Source organism: Sciurus vulgaris (genome assembly GCF_902686455.1).
Source record: "Sciurus vulgaris genome assembly, chromosome: 5".
In the NCBI taxonomy this organism is placed as follows: Eukaryota; Metazoa; Chordata; class Mammalia; order Rodentia; family Sciuridae; genus Sciurus; species Sciurus vulgaris.
In genome coordinates, this window is record NC_136465.1 from 153715882 (window position 1) to 153729573 (window position 13692).

Consider the following 13692-nt stretch of genomic DNA (forward strand, 5'->3'; position numbering starts at 1 on the left):
TGATGAACTTATAGCTGAACTATTGGGAAGTGGGGAAACTCTTGGAGGTGGAATCTAGTTGAAGGGAATGAGTATGTCCTTGGGTGTGTGCCCTTGGTACTGTATCTTGCTCTCTGACCTTTTCTCTCTCACTCCCTCCCTCTCTCCTCTGCTTCCCAGCCACCGCGAGATGAGCAACTCTGTTCTGCCACGTGCTCTCCGCCATGATGTTCTGTTTCACCATGGGCCAGAGTGATGGGACACAGCAACCACGGACCAAAACTACGTCCAAATTAAATCTTCCTTCCTTTGAAGTTATCTTTCTCAGGTATTTGTCACAAGAACAGAAATCTGACTAATTTTCCTTCCAACTGAAAGGCAAGGTAGCAAAGTGATCAGGAACATAAGGTAGGCTCAGAAAGTCTTGAGCTGGAATGCTGACTCCACTTCTTATCTAAGGGGGTGAACTTGACAAATTACCGAATCTTGGGCTTCTCTTTGCTTGTTTGTAAAATAAGGATTATTGAATTCTCCAAAACACTACCGGACAATTGAATAAGGGAGACACCACTTTGACAAAGTCTTAATGGTACTTCAGAAAAGGGAAGTCAGGGCAGGGTATTTATAGGGTTTAGGAATCCGAATTCAGGTGACTTCAAAGGGGTCTTTCAAGGAGGGACTGGCTAGAATCGGGCTAAGATCATGGCGTAAGCAAATTGAGTGTCTTAAAGAAAGTCTTGATAGGTGAAGCATGGTGTGATGAGAGTGAACAGTTTGCCCAGAGTGAGCGGACTGCTATCTCAGATAGATAAGAGGGAATTTCCTGAAGCAAACAGAGAAGTTATTTATTGGTTGACAGTCTTACTTTTCCCCAGGCAAAGTTTTCATGGAACAAGTAACAAAGTCATATTGACACAGGTGGTCTCAGTTCTAAGTCCAAATAACTATGCCACGCTGATGGCCATTGTCACAGTTCTCAAGATAATATCTACTTTCTGTGGTTAATCAGGAGTAAACTACAGTGTCTGCAACACAGAATGGACTACGTATGCAATAACATATGAGTACTATCCATTTCAATTTATTTGGAAAGACAAAAGTAGATAGAAATATTTGAAGTATCTTACATTTTTAAATGACTTTCTGTAAATAATAAACAAAATATAGCCTTCACTTTTCTTGTATCCAGAAACTGCGAAACTTCTGAAGTTGTTGGTGGAATTTGCACTTACAAAAAAAATAAAGGAAAAAAAATGAGGGCTTCTTTTCTTCGCATGATTCTAGCTGGCAGCTTATTTGCATTCCCCCAAGGCTTCCTGAGTAATCAGCTCTCCATAAGCTGCACATCTTCCGGAAGATGGTAACTCTTACAGACGAAGAGGGGCCTGGAGAGATGGTGTGTCATATGGAAATACAATTACTCTATGCAAACTCAGGAGTGTTTGTTCATTTACTATGCATGTTCTCATGTTGTTTAATTAGCAAAATTTTCTAATAAGAGAAAGCAACACCTCTTCAGTCTCAAAACATACAAAACCCAGAAGAATTTTTTGAGTGCTGGCTGAACTGATCAGAGATTCCATAGACGGTAGCTGAGTCTCATTCAGAGGAACTGAAGGTGACGTGGCAGGATGCCTGCCTGACTCCAAAGGCAGTGCTTATTCAATACCCCATTCAGTGCTCCCCTGGAACCCCAAAATAGCATCCTAAAGACAGAAGAGACTACCCTGGTTCCTCCCCTAACCACTGCACTCCAGGGAATTTGAAACCTCCTCATTCAACTTCCCCACCTCTGCAAAAGCAGGAAAAAGTGCTCCCATTCCTCACTGTTCTGATATTTCATATAAATAAATAAGACAACCCATAGTCCTTGGAAGAAAATTATTTTATTTGATTGACAAATAATAATTGTATGTATTTATGGGAGTCAACAGGATGTTTTGATGTATGTATACATCGTACTATGATTAAATCAGACTCATTGACATATTCATCACTTGGCAGAATCATTTTCGTGTGTGATGAGAATATTTTAAATCTACTCTTTTAGCAATTTTGTTGTTTTCTTTTGTCTGTTAGTAATTTTGAAATAGACAATACCTTATCATTAATTATAGTCACCATGCTGTACATAGATCACCAAAACTTACTACTCCTGTGTAACAAAAACTTGGAACCTTTTGACTGGCATTTCCCTATTCCCCATCCTCATCCACCTCCAATTCCTGGTAATCACCCTTCAACTCTACTTTCTTGAGTTCAACTTTTTTAGAGTTAACCTATAAGCAAGATTATGCCGTATTTGTCCTTCTGTGCCTGGCTTGTTTCACTTAACATAATGACCCTGAGGTTCATCTATATTGTCTCAAATGACTTTTATAAGGCTTTGTAATATCCCATTGTATACAGAATTTTTCAGAATTCCAAAGTGTTATCATTAAGTGTTTATGAAAGCAGTGTATAATGAATTGGAAACTTTCATAGGTTAAACTAATAATAGATATACTCGTCTGAATGATTTTGTGTAATGCATGGACTATATATATATTTTTTTTTAAATGGAGTAGTAATTTTTAAACCTGCTATGGTTTGGGGACCCGAGTAGTATGCACTTACCTAGGGACTACATAAGATGTATAATTAACACAGTTTCTTGTATGCTTAATTGACCTGAGCATTCACCCTATATTGCTTCCCCCCCCCCCCCCCCCCCCCCGTACTGGGGATCAAACTCAGGGCCTTGTGCTTGCGAGGCAAGCACTCTACCAGCTGAGTTATCTCCCCAGTCCTTATTGCTATTTTCATTATTAATTTGTTCAATTGCCAAAAGTGTTTACTATGCAAATGTAGCTTCATTTGGATGTATTTGTATATCCTGGCTTCACAACAGAGTACCTAAGAGGCAGGTCCCAGAGTCTTAGACTTAAGTTAATATCCCAGTCCACCATTTTCTAGCTGTGCATCCTTGGCCAGATAACAATTTCTCTGTACCTCAGTTTTCCTAATGATAAGAAAAGAAAAGTAGGGGCTGGGGTTGTGGCTCAGTGGTAGGTTGTTTGCCTAGCATGTGTAAGGCACTGGGTTCGATTCTCAGCACCACATAAAAATAAATAAATAAAATAAAGGTCCACTGGCAATCAAGAAAATTAAAAAAAAAAAAAAGAAAAGAAAAATAATCACAGTCACCTGAGATGGTAGGTCAGAGGATTAAATGTTTTAATTCATGTAATTAAAAGACCCAATGCATAGTATGTCATATGTTTTAGTTCTTTTTTTTTTTTTAAACTGAAAGAGGATGATTTTATTAATCACAACATAAAACTGACATGGAATCCCATTAGAATGGAACCAGGATAAATAATACTGTTATAAAATTTACATTTCTTATATTCAAGGGGAAAATATTACATATTAGGGCTCTTCTTGGTGTTATGAACTAATTTCAGCAAAACTTTGTTTTAAAAAATACTAAGTAGCAATTAATATATATTCTTAAACTGTGCTAAGATAAAGTTAGAAAAGCAACTGGTAACAACCAGCAGACTTAGAATACATTTTGTTAAACATTAAGAACCATATTTCTTTTTTAGCTATTATATCAGTGAACATTTTTCATGGGTGACACATGATTAGTAAGTTTCTTCTTAAGTAACAAATACTTGACTAATCAAGACTCAAGTGAGTTTTCTTTCTTGATTTTGCTCTTTTGTACTAAATGGAGGCAAATATGAAATACAACTGTTGTAAATCTTCTAACTCACCATTAAATAAGGGTAATGAATTATTAAGAATGCCTCTGAAGTATATCTAGTATTAAAAATAATAGGCCTCTGAATAATTTTCAAAATTCAATTCTCATTTTGGTATAGAATTTGATAATCATAACACATTTGATCTGTATTTTCTTCTATCAACTACATTTTGCCCTCAATAAGGGTTAGCGTTATGGTCTCAAACTATTTCTACATATAAAGCATCTTTAAATAAGTTGTTTTTGCTGAACTGGTGACTTTCCTCACTTTTGTGCCCATGAAAATTAATGAGCATACACATACATATACTTGCATACGTATGTATGTATATATAAGTTACTTTACCATTAGAATAAAACTAGACACTAAGGGGACAACGCTGAGGAATAGTTTGGTCTTCTATAGAAATCTTCCTCTAGGCTGAAGAAGGCAGGTATAGTTCACTGAAGGATGTGATGAGGCTGTAGTAAGTTTTTTCATCATCTGTTAATCCTGCATTGCCAGGTCTCACCACCACAGCTACATGCACATCTGCTTCCTCAGCAGCACTGGCCTCTAAGGTAACATCTGTTAGAAACAAGATGTTGTTGGTTGAGCATCCAATGCTGTTTGCAATCTTTCTGTAACTCTCACTCTCTACTTTGTGTCCAATCTTGGTATCGAAGTGACCATCAAAAAGCTCGAGAATATTTCCCTCTGTAGAATGCCCACATAATAGTTTCTGAGCCTCTACACTTCCAGAAGAATAGATATACACCTTCATCCCAGCTTCTCTCCACTTCCTGATTGCTGGAACAACATCTTCAAAGAACTCTGCTTTCATGCTCCCAGCTGTGAATGCTGCCCTCCACATGTGGCCCTGCAGTTGTTTGAGTGCTGTGGTCTTTCGGTCCAGAGACATCTGCCAGTACACATTATCTACCACGGCCTGGATCATCTGTTGTGAGTTATCTACCCCATTCCCGGACGCTGCAGGGATTGGAACAGCCCCATCCAGGTGGGCATCTTCTTCGACCTGTTTCCTCAAAAGATTGACATCCTGCTGGCACTCTTCCTCTTCCCAATGTGTCTGCAGATACTCTTTAACATTTTCTTTGATGTAAGGAAATAAAATGTCCTTCACGAAAGCAATCGGGGTTGTGGTACCTTCAATATCTAACAAGATCACAGTGACTTCAGCGGGCACCGAAAGCACGACCTTTTCCCCACCAGATGTTACCACGGAAATCAGTCTGCTGGTCGGGAGGGTGGAGGGCAGCGCCGGCTGCGCCCCAAGACAGTCCTGGGCTTCCGAGAGTCCCGCAACAATCTCGGAGATGGCGACCGCGTGGGGCCTGAAGAGCGCAGGAGAGGACACCTCCGCGGACCAGCAAGTGGAGAGGACCGCCGCCCAGGGGTCAGAACTCAACGCCTGTTTTAGTTCTTAATGAATTATTTTCTTTAAAATTTACCTGTAGAAATTTTGTCATGACATGTACAGTGACATTTTCCTAGAGGAATAATACTATGTAGAAAAATTCTATAGTGCCGGTAGTTCAGACTTACAGACTTTATCGCTTTATGTTATGTAAAGAGTATAGGACAAGAAGTTAGGAAATCTGGGTTTGAATCCAGCACAGCCATTAGCTACAGGATTTTGAGAGAGTCGTACTCTCTGGAACTGTTTCCTGAAGAAAACAAGGGGAGTGGGCTCATTTCATGATCTCAGGACAACATAACATGGTGGAAAGAAGTTTGAAGCAAGAATCCAGAGTTCAAGTTCCGATCCTCTTTTTTTAGTTTTGTTTTTATGCTAAATTATTTTATTTTCCTATAATCTTCATCAGTGTTTGTGCTCTTACAGGTAGAATCCTGGGGTTGGAACCAAACTATAAAAGTGTATTTTGGGCACTCAGAGTATCTACTATAAACAGTGTCTTCCCTGACTTAAGGGAGTAGTTATATATTTTCAGTTTGCCCTGGAGTTATTATCTGAGTCATGGTTCTTTATGAGTCAAGAAATGTAAATAATCTAAGGATTATCTTTTCATCTGTTTCTTCTTTGTGCAAGTGTTTTTCTATATATAACCTAAGAAATAACTTGCCTCTGTCTTACGGTTTCCTAATATTTTTAAGGAACTGTTGTAGAGGAAGAAGATTTAAAATGTTATTCTCACCAAATAAGGACATGTGCATAGAGTTGCCACCCCCAGTCCCACACACACATGCACCACAACAAACACACACAACACAAAACACACACAAAACACACACACATAGACTTAAATGTCAGTATAGCTCCACGATCCAGCCAGAAAGACCCTTCCCTGCCCCTCAACCCTCATTCATGCTGTCTCCTCGTTGCGCTATAGACTTCCTTGTGCACAAATGCTGCCTATCCAGAGAGCAGGTCCTATAGAACAGACATCTATCCTATTCTCCAAATCCCTCCTGACTTTTAGCACTGTATAGACAGTCAGGTATTAAAAAAAAAATCTGTACTTATTGAATTGAAGCAGAACATCCCAAAGATATCTTTTTCTACCTTTCTGTGGAAGAGTGCAGCTTTGGATGAGTCCATTTTAATTCTCACCCAGAGAAGATCTGGAAACACCAAGGCACCACAATGCAGATGCAAGAGAAAGGGAAGACGTGGTGCCTACTGGGCTGCCTTCTGCTAGCCTTGCAGTTTCCAAAGGCAAAGTTTTCATTGGGAAGAACAAGGGATGATAGGCCACTCCTTCCAGACAGCTTTAGGAGTAACATGTCCTTGACACATTCTGAGACAACTGTGGTCTGAAGGCCCATGTTTGTTTGCAGCAAGACTTTAATGACTGTCCTTAGTTCTGCCATTACTACCACCCAATAAAAATCACCACCAGCTTGATGTGATTATCCCTCTGTTGTGCAGTGCCTCTGGACTCCAGTGAGTGACAGAGCATATGGTCTTTGCCAACAGCATTATTCATCAAAGAAGGATAAAAACCACAGTAGCGTCCAGTTTGTCACAGTAGGTAATGGCTTTGGGCAAATCATAGCTTCAGCTCAGCTTGGGTCTTTCAAAGATGCTGGCCCCCTTTTTTCCACAATGCACTTCATAAAAGTGAAAACGAAGCACATGCTGAACGGGGTTTCGAAACAATGAAAACCACATAATTAGGAGGCAACAGTTAAAATTATATTACCCGTAAGAGCAAAGCACAGTAACAAGTCAATGCAATTACTAATTCAGCTTTTTTTCCCCCAGAGATAGAAGCAAACTGTGCAATTAAATCCTCCGTTTATATTTTTTTTCAGGGGCCTAATGAAAGGGAAATAAATGAACTGGATCTCCTTTCCACCCCTGCCTCTACTGTGCCATTACAGGATAAGTTTCCCACCTCCTTCTCTCCAATCCCATCTAAAAAATAAAACAGGCCACCAGCTGTGAAATGAATTATGCCCTGCATCTGTGCACCTGGAAGAAAAGCCAACCTGTTTTGAGAGTTGCCAAGAATTTTGCATCACTGCCTAACAGCTTCCTATTCCCTCCTTAGCCTGCTTAGTCCAATTAACAAAAGATCCACTGTACACTGATTTGTATGCGAATGTCAGCATGCAGAGTATGCAGATTGCGACCTGTATACAGTACCAGAGCAACACACTATCTTAGCTGTCACCCTTCTCCCATCCATACCCAATCCACTCCCAACAAGTGAGCTACTCAAAGATGATTTGTGATCTCTCAAATATAATTTTCACTTTGGGGTCATTACATCGTTATGCACGTCGTTCACTGCTTGTAGGGGCATTTGGGAGTAGATACCAAAATGAAGGTGATTCTTCCAGCTGCCCACAGAGGAGGACCCTGGTCTGATAGACTGACTGGCAGTTCACTTCTGCAAAGAAGACTGATGAGAGGAGGCCTCAGCCCTTTGAAACTAAGGGAAAAAACTCCGGAAACTCACCTATCTGCATGTGATTAGAACCTTGGTATCCATCAGCACCAATCCCCCCAAAAATCTGCTTGGGCATGTGAACAAACAAATTCAGTAAGTGGTTGATCAGTTCTGAACCCAGAATAGTGACCTCAGGTGATCACTTTCATCAACCTAACTATATCTTTCTGACTCAGCAGAAGTTTTAAAAGAGAGGACCCAAATTTGTGTAGATAAGACACAAATTTAAGAATGATTAATTTAGATACATAAATCACATATAAACCTGTAGGTCACCGATCTGAAGTGCCATTGATTGTAAGACACACCATTATTTAATAAAGAAGAAAAAACACCAATTAAACCATGACACCAGACTTTATTAGAAATTTTAATTTTCTGTTATGTTAAATTCATAGGATATGAATATGTATTTATCTAAACACAGAATCACCATATGAATATCTGTGTGTCTGCTTGCACATGCAATGTGCAATGACTGTTGCCCAGGCAACAAGTGTGACACCATCAATTTTAAGATGCATTTCAGAGTTGTTCCACTATGAACAAAGGGCCTTTGGGTATTGGCGAAATATGGTGTCTGTATGTTTCAGATGAGCTTGTCACATAACCAAGAACGCTTCCTCATCTGACACTAGCAGCAGCCCAAGGAAAGAATCAGATCCTGTCAGAAGCCTTCCCTTTCTTTGTCTTCTGTCCCCACCATGCTCCGTGATGGTCCTCCCTGTTCTAATTGTCCATCTGGCACCTCACATTGTACTACACCATGAGAGCTGTTAGGACTCAATTCTTATTTTCTTCTTGTATTTCCCCAAAACTCCAGAACACTTGCCAAGGCCACCATGCTTCTATTATTGCTCTTGGTTTATTTAAACACTTTTTGAAGTTTCTATTTCTTTACATCAAGAAAAACTTCCCTTGATTAAAACAGGCCCCCATTGTCTCCAGGAGGATTTTGCTAATTTTGAGAATGAAAAATTGCCATTATTTCTAATATTTCTTCTTTGTGTTGCCTCTGTGTAATATTACATTTATCATCTTCGCCTTTTCTTCCACAGAATATTTTGAATTTTCATGCTATTAGTGCTATATATACCATTTCTGTGTATGTTAAAAGCACCTCAACTCATTGTTTTTGCTTTTTCAGAAGAGAGTTTTAGAGGTCTGCAATGATTTGAGGTGGAAAGACCAGCGTTGTGGGGGTACTACTTCAAAGACCATCCCCCACACTTCCAGGAGGCCACACAAGCACACCCTATTAGCCTTTTATATTTTTAACTTTTTTTTTTTTTAATTCTGTGATACAGCTCTACAACAAGATCAAAGGGAACACCTTGTCCCTGGGGCTTCGGCTGGCAGCTGAAAGAGCCGCACAGAAAGGCCCTTAACTTTCCAGAAGATCACTAAGTTCATCCAACCATCTCCCGCCTCCTCGGCCAGAATTGGCTGGATGGCCCTGCAGACCCACGCGCATGCGCACGCGCTCCCTCACCCCCCCCCCCCCCCCACTTGCTGCTGCTTTTTTATCTCGTTTCACTTCGGAAGAGGCTTTTAATATTCATGTTAACCTGATTTCACCTGTATAAAAGTGTTCAGGGGCATGTGAGCATTTTGTGATTTGTCCTGGTTCTCAATGTCCCCGAGGGGGGTCCTGACCCACATAGAACGAGTTTGCTTCGGAGCAAACCGGAGGGGATCGCGCTCTGCTAGAGCCAGGCATAGTTTTTGGAGATCTTTCTTCCTCTTTGATATGTATGTGCAATGTCGTGTTGGTCAATGTTTACCAGCTGCCTCTGGGGAGGGAAGAAATAGTCTTGGCTGGCAGAGTTTGTCGGTTTCCCAGGTGTGAATACTACTCCCACGATGGCCGATTTGAGACCCCACGATGACGTCACCCACGGCTGTTCTGGAGAGATTCACCAAGCACACCGTTACGTGGCATTGCTTCCTTTCGGATAGAAGGAATAATAGTTCAAAAGTAACTAGGAAGGGATGACTGTTGACTATGTATTACCTTTGTTGTTAGTATAATTTACTTTGTAAGTCTATATAATTTAATTTTTCATAATGGCTGTATTTAATAACCAGTTAGCAAAACTCTGGAAAATTTAGCAATTGGCTTGTTTTGGTCTTCTTTTGCCACTGTAAGCAAAATGCCTGATCAGAACAACTTAGAGGAAGGGAAATTTATTTGGGCTCAGGATTTCAAAGATCTCAGTACACAGACACTGACTCCATGACTCTGAGCCCAAGGTGAGGCAGCACATCATGGAGGCGCGGGGGCTTAAGGGAGGAAAACTGCTCAGCCTATGGCAGGGTCAGGAAGGGATGAGGCAGGGAGAGGGAGAGACAGGTAGGCCATAGGAAAGAAGCCTTCCAGGGTAGTCCCTGTGACCCACCTCTTCCAGCCATGCCCCACCTACCTATAGTTACCATCCAGGCTGTCATTCAAACTAGGATGAACTGATTAGGTTACAACTATCACAACCCAATCATTTCACCTCTAGACATCCCTGCATTAACTCAGGAGCTCTGAGAGGACACCTCCTACCCCAACCTTGACAGGGAGGGCCCTTGCAAGTTAGTAGGAGCAGCTCCAGTCCATCAAAGTAATAAAGCATATGCTAATATGTCTATTTTTAATCTTTTATGTTCCCACCTAAATTTTATACTCTAGATTATGAAGCAATCTTATACTTCTTGTTATTTGCTATGCTGTTAAGTACAGATAGAAAATTAATTTAACATTAATAATCATGCTTATTTATTATAAATGCTTTTGAGAGGCCATCGAAATTTATCAATAACATTTAGACTATGTCCCAAATCTGACTCGTCCTGAAATAACATTTTTAACCTAGAAAAGCTTATAAACTAAAAAAAAATACCAAATACATATTACTGCCAATGTAAATAAATCATCTTTGTCACAAACTAAAAGGCTTCTGCACAACAAAGGAAATAACAAAGTGAAGAGGCAAGCTTCAAAAGAGAAGAAAATATTTGTAAAATGTCCATCTAACAGCAAATTAATTTGCAGACTATATGAAGAATTCAAACAACAGCAAAACAGAAAAAGTAAAAAAAAAAAAAAAAGCAATCTGATTTAAAATAGACAACTGACATGAATATGTTTTTCTCCAAGAAGATACACAAATGGCCGACACAAATGTTAAAAAGTATTTAACGTTACCAATTCAGGGAAATGAAATCAGTGAGATGTCATCTGATCCCAGTTGGAAAGGCTATTATCAAAAAGACAAAAAAATAACAAATACTGGTGAGGATGAGGAGAAAGGGGAATTTTCATAAGCTATTGATGGAAATGTAAATGAACACACCCATTATGGAAAACAGTATGGAGCTTCCTCAAAAGACTACAAATGGGCCAGGTGTGGTGGCACACACTTGTAATCCCAACTGCTAGGGACACTGAAGATCACAAATTTGAGGCCAGCCTGGGCAACTTAGCCAGAGACCCTATCTCTGACTGAGTGTGTGGTTCAGTGGTAGAACGCCTGCTTAGCATGCATCAAACCCTGAGTTTGATCCCCTTGATCCCCAGTACTAGAAAAAAGAAAGAAAGAAAGAAAGAAAGAAAGAAAGAAAGAAAGAAAGAAAGAAAGAAAGAAAGAAAGAAAGAAACTAGAAATGGAACTACCATACATCTCACTACTGAGTATATATCAAGGGGAATAAAATGGATATGTTGGAGAAACATCTGCATTCATATGTTTATAGTGACACTATTCACAATAGCCAAGATATGGAATGACCTAGGTGTTCATTGACAGATGAATGAATAAAAGAAAATGTGGTCGATACACAATGAAATGTTATTCAGCCACAAAAAATAATAAGATTGTGTCATTTGCAGCAACTTAGATGGAACTGGAGGACTTTATGTTGAGTGAAATAAATCAGGAACTGAATGACAAATACTGCATATTTTTCCTCATTGTGGAAACTAAAAAGCTGATTTGTAGAAGTAGAGAACAGAACAATATTTACCAGAGCCTGGGAACAGTCGGGGAGGGTAAACAAAGCATGGATACAGACACAGGAATAGAGTAGGGTAGGAGGAATAACTTCTAATGTTCTATAGTGTAATAGGATAACTGTGGTTGATGACAATTAATTGAATATTTAAAAGTAACTATGAGAGAGGGTTTTGAATGCTCCAAATACAAAGAATTGATAAATATCCGGAGTAATGAATATGCTAATCAGCCTGATCTGATCACTACACATTGTATACATGTACTGAAATGTCACACTCTACCCCGTAAATATGTACAATTACTGCATGTCAGTTAAAAAAATATATATGCACACACATATATATATTTATGGATATGTGTGTGTGTGTGTGTGTGTATGTGTATATATATATATATATATTTTTTTTTTTTTTTTTTTTTTTTTTTTTAAACCCAGTTGTTCAGCATCACATTTGAATGTGCGATTTAAAAGTCAATCACTTAAGCTTCTTCTTGGGAGGGGGCACTTTGCCACTTCCACCAGAGGGTGCCTTGGAAAGGGGATGAAAGTCAAAACAAAGGAAAGCCATTTTTCTCCTCTGTTGGCCTCAGGCTGACTCTGCTTAATCCTGCCATCCAGAGAAGTAAGTCCTGACCTGTTTACTGTACCAGATACGAAGCCGCTTTCCACACAAACAGACTGTGAGCTGCTGAGGACAAGGCAAGTCTTGGCGTCCCCATGTCATCATGGTGCCTGGTAGGGAGAAGGCTCTCCATAAACGGTTGTCTGTTCAATTTTAGACCTCACATGCCGAAAATCACAGGCATCTTATTCAAGGTGTCAGAAATGGAAACCACACTACCTTATTAAGTTCTAACAAGTTTTCCACACGTTAATAAGCATGTGCTTGGGCCCTGCTTTCTGATTCTTCATACCAGGAAATAATTCCCATATGGCACTCATTAGTCTTCTGTTTATTTCACACAGTAGAATCAAGTTTCTTAATTCCACATGCAAAAGGTTAGATACAAAAAGAAATTTCTGGATGTCATTCAGCTTGACACAGTAGATTTTTCATAGAAAAGATCTCACAAGACACTTTGGGGACAACCCTCTAATCAAAATACATTCTAAGGGCTACCTTCCCCTACCCTGAAGTTCTTAGAGGTCTTCCCACCCCCTGCTTGCTGGCTTTAGGTTATTCCATTAGTCTTTAGAAATTGAGCAAGCTCCTGGGAGTATGTTGAAAGGCCTATGAGCTCTCTGGTCAGCAATTTCAATCTCTAATTATAACCTTAGCCCGATGGCTTTCACTTAATACTTCTGAGGTGGGGCTGAGAGTAATTGATGGTTTGAAGGTTTCGAGGCTACTGTCAATGTATTAAGGCTTAATTCCTCCTGTGATTGCAGAGAAGTTACTAAAAGTAACTAAAAGGAAACTTATGCTCTTCTCCATCCCAGGAAAAGAGGGATTTTATTAGAGGATAGTGAAATATTTATAAGAACATTAGAGCTTGTGGGACTCAAGAACTGAATTCACCTCAAACTTTCATTTGCATACTTGCTACCAGCGAAATCTATTATGGGATGGCCTGGATATGTCACTTTGGAAATCCTGCCTGTAATGAACATTGAGAAAAGGTGAGTAGTTGTTGGCAGAAAGAACATCTTTCTCGCCCACTGCCTTCCCAGAAAAATACAAATGTGCTCAAAATATAGTATAGAAATAAAGGAGCTATTTTGAAACAGAGACAGAAACATTTTGACTCATGAAAGGAATGTCAGTAATGTTAGAGAATTTCTTTAACACAAAGGATTGGCTTTATCACAGAGAATTGGCTTTATTTTTTTGTGTGTAAAAGGAAACTCTCAGTCTCTAGTCATGACTTTCTGTTTTAGCAAACTGTTATTCTGATTGCTGGCTTTGTTGGCTTCTCCTTGCCTTCCCTTAATACTTCTGTGATGCTTCATTGGTTCTTCTGTCCTCCTGGCAAGTGACTTCATCCCCTTCTATACTTAATAAGCATATACTCTAATTGCTGCATTGGCCCATTACAGATGCT

At 39.6% G+C, this 13692-nt stretch overlaps 1 protein-coding gene across 1 annotated transcript; it reads right to left on the reverse strand.

Moving 5' to 3' along the window:
* Window positions 1-3599: 3599 nt before the first annotated feature.
* On the reverse strand, window positions 3600-4808 carry LOC306661488 (enolase-phosphatase E1-like). Its single transcript, XM_079140486.1, has one exon. The coding sequence runs from the start codon at window positions 4666-4668 to the stop codon at window positions 4147-4149; it is 522 nt and encodes a 173-aa protein (XP_078996612.1). The 5' UTR covers window positions 4669-4808; the 3' UTR covers window positions 3600-4146.
* Between the last annotated feature and the right edge of the window lie 8884 nt (window positions 4809-13692).

Excerpts from the sequence above, each read along its gene's own strand:
- LOC306661488 (XM_079140486.1), bottom strand. The coding sequence starts at position 4,668 with ATGATCCAGGCCGTGGTAGATAATGTGTACTGGCAGATGTCTCTGGAC.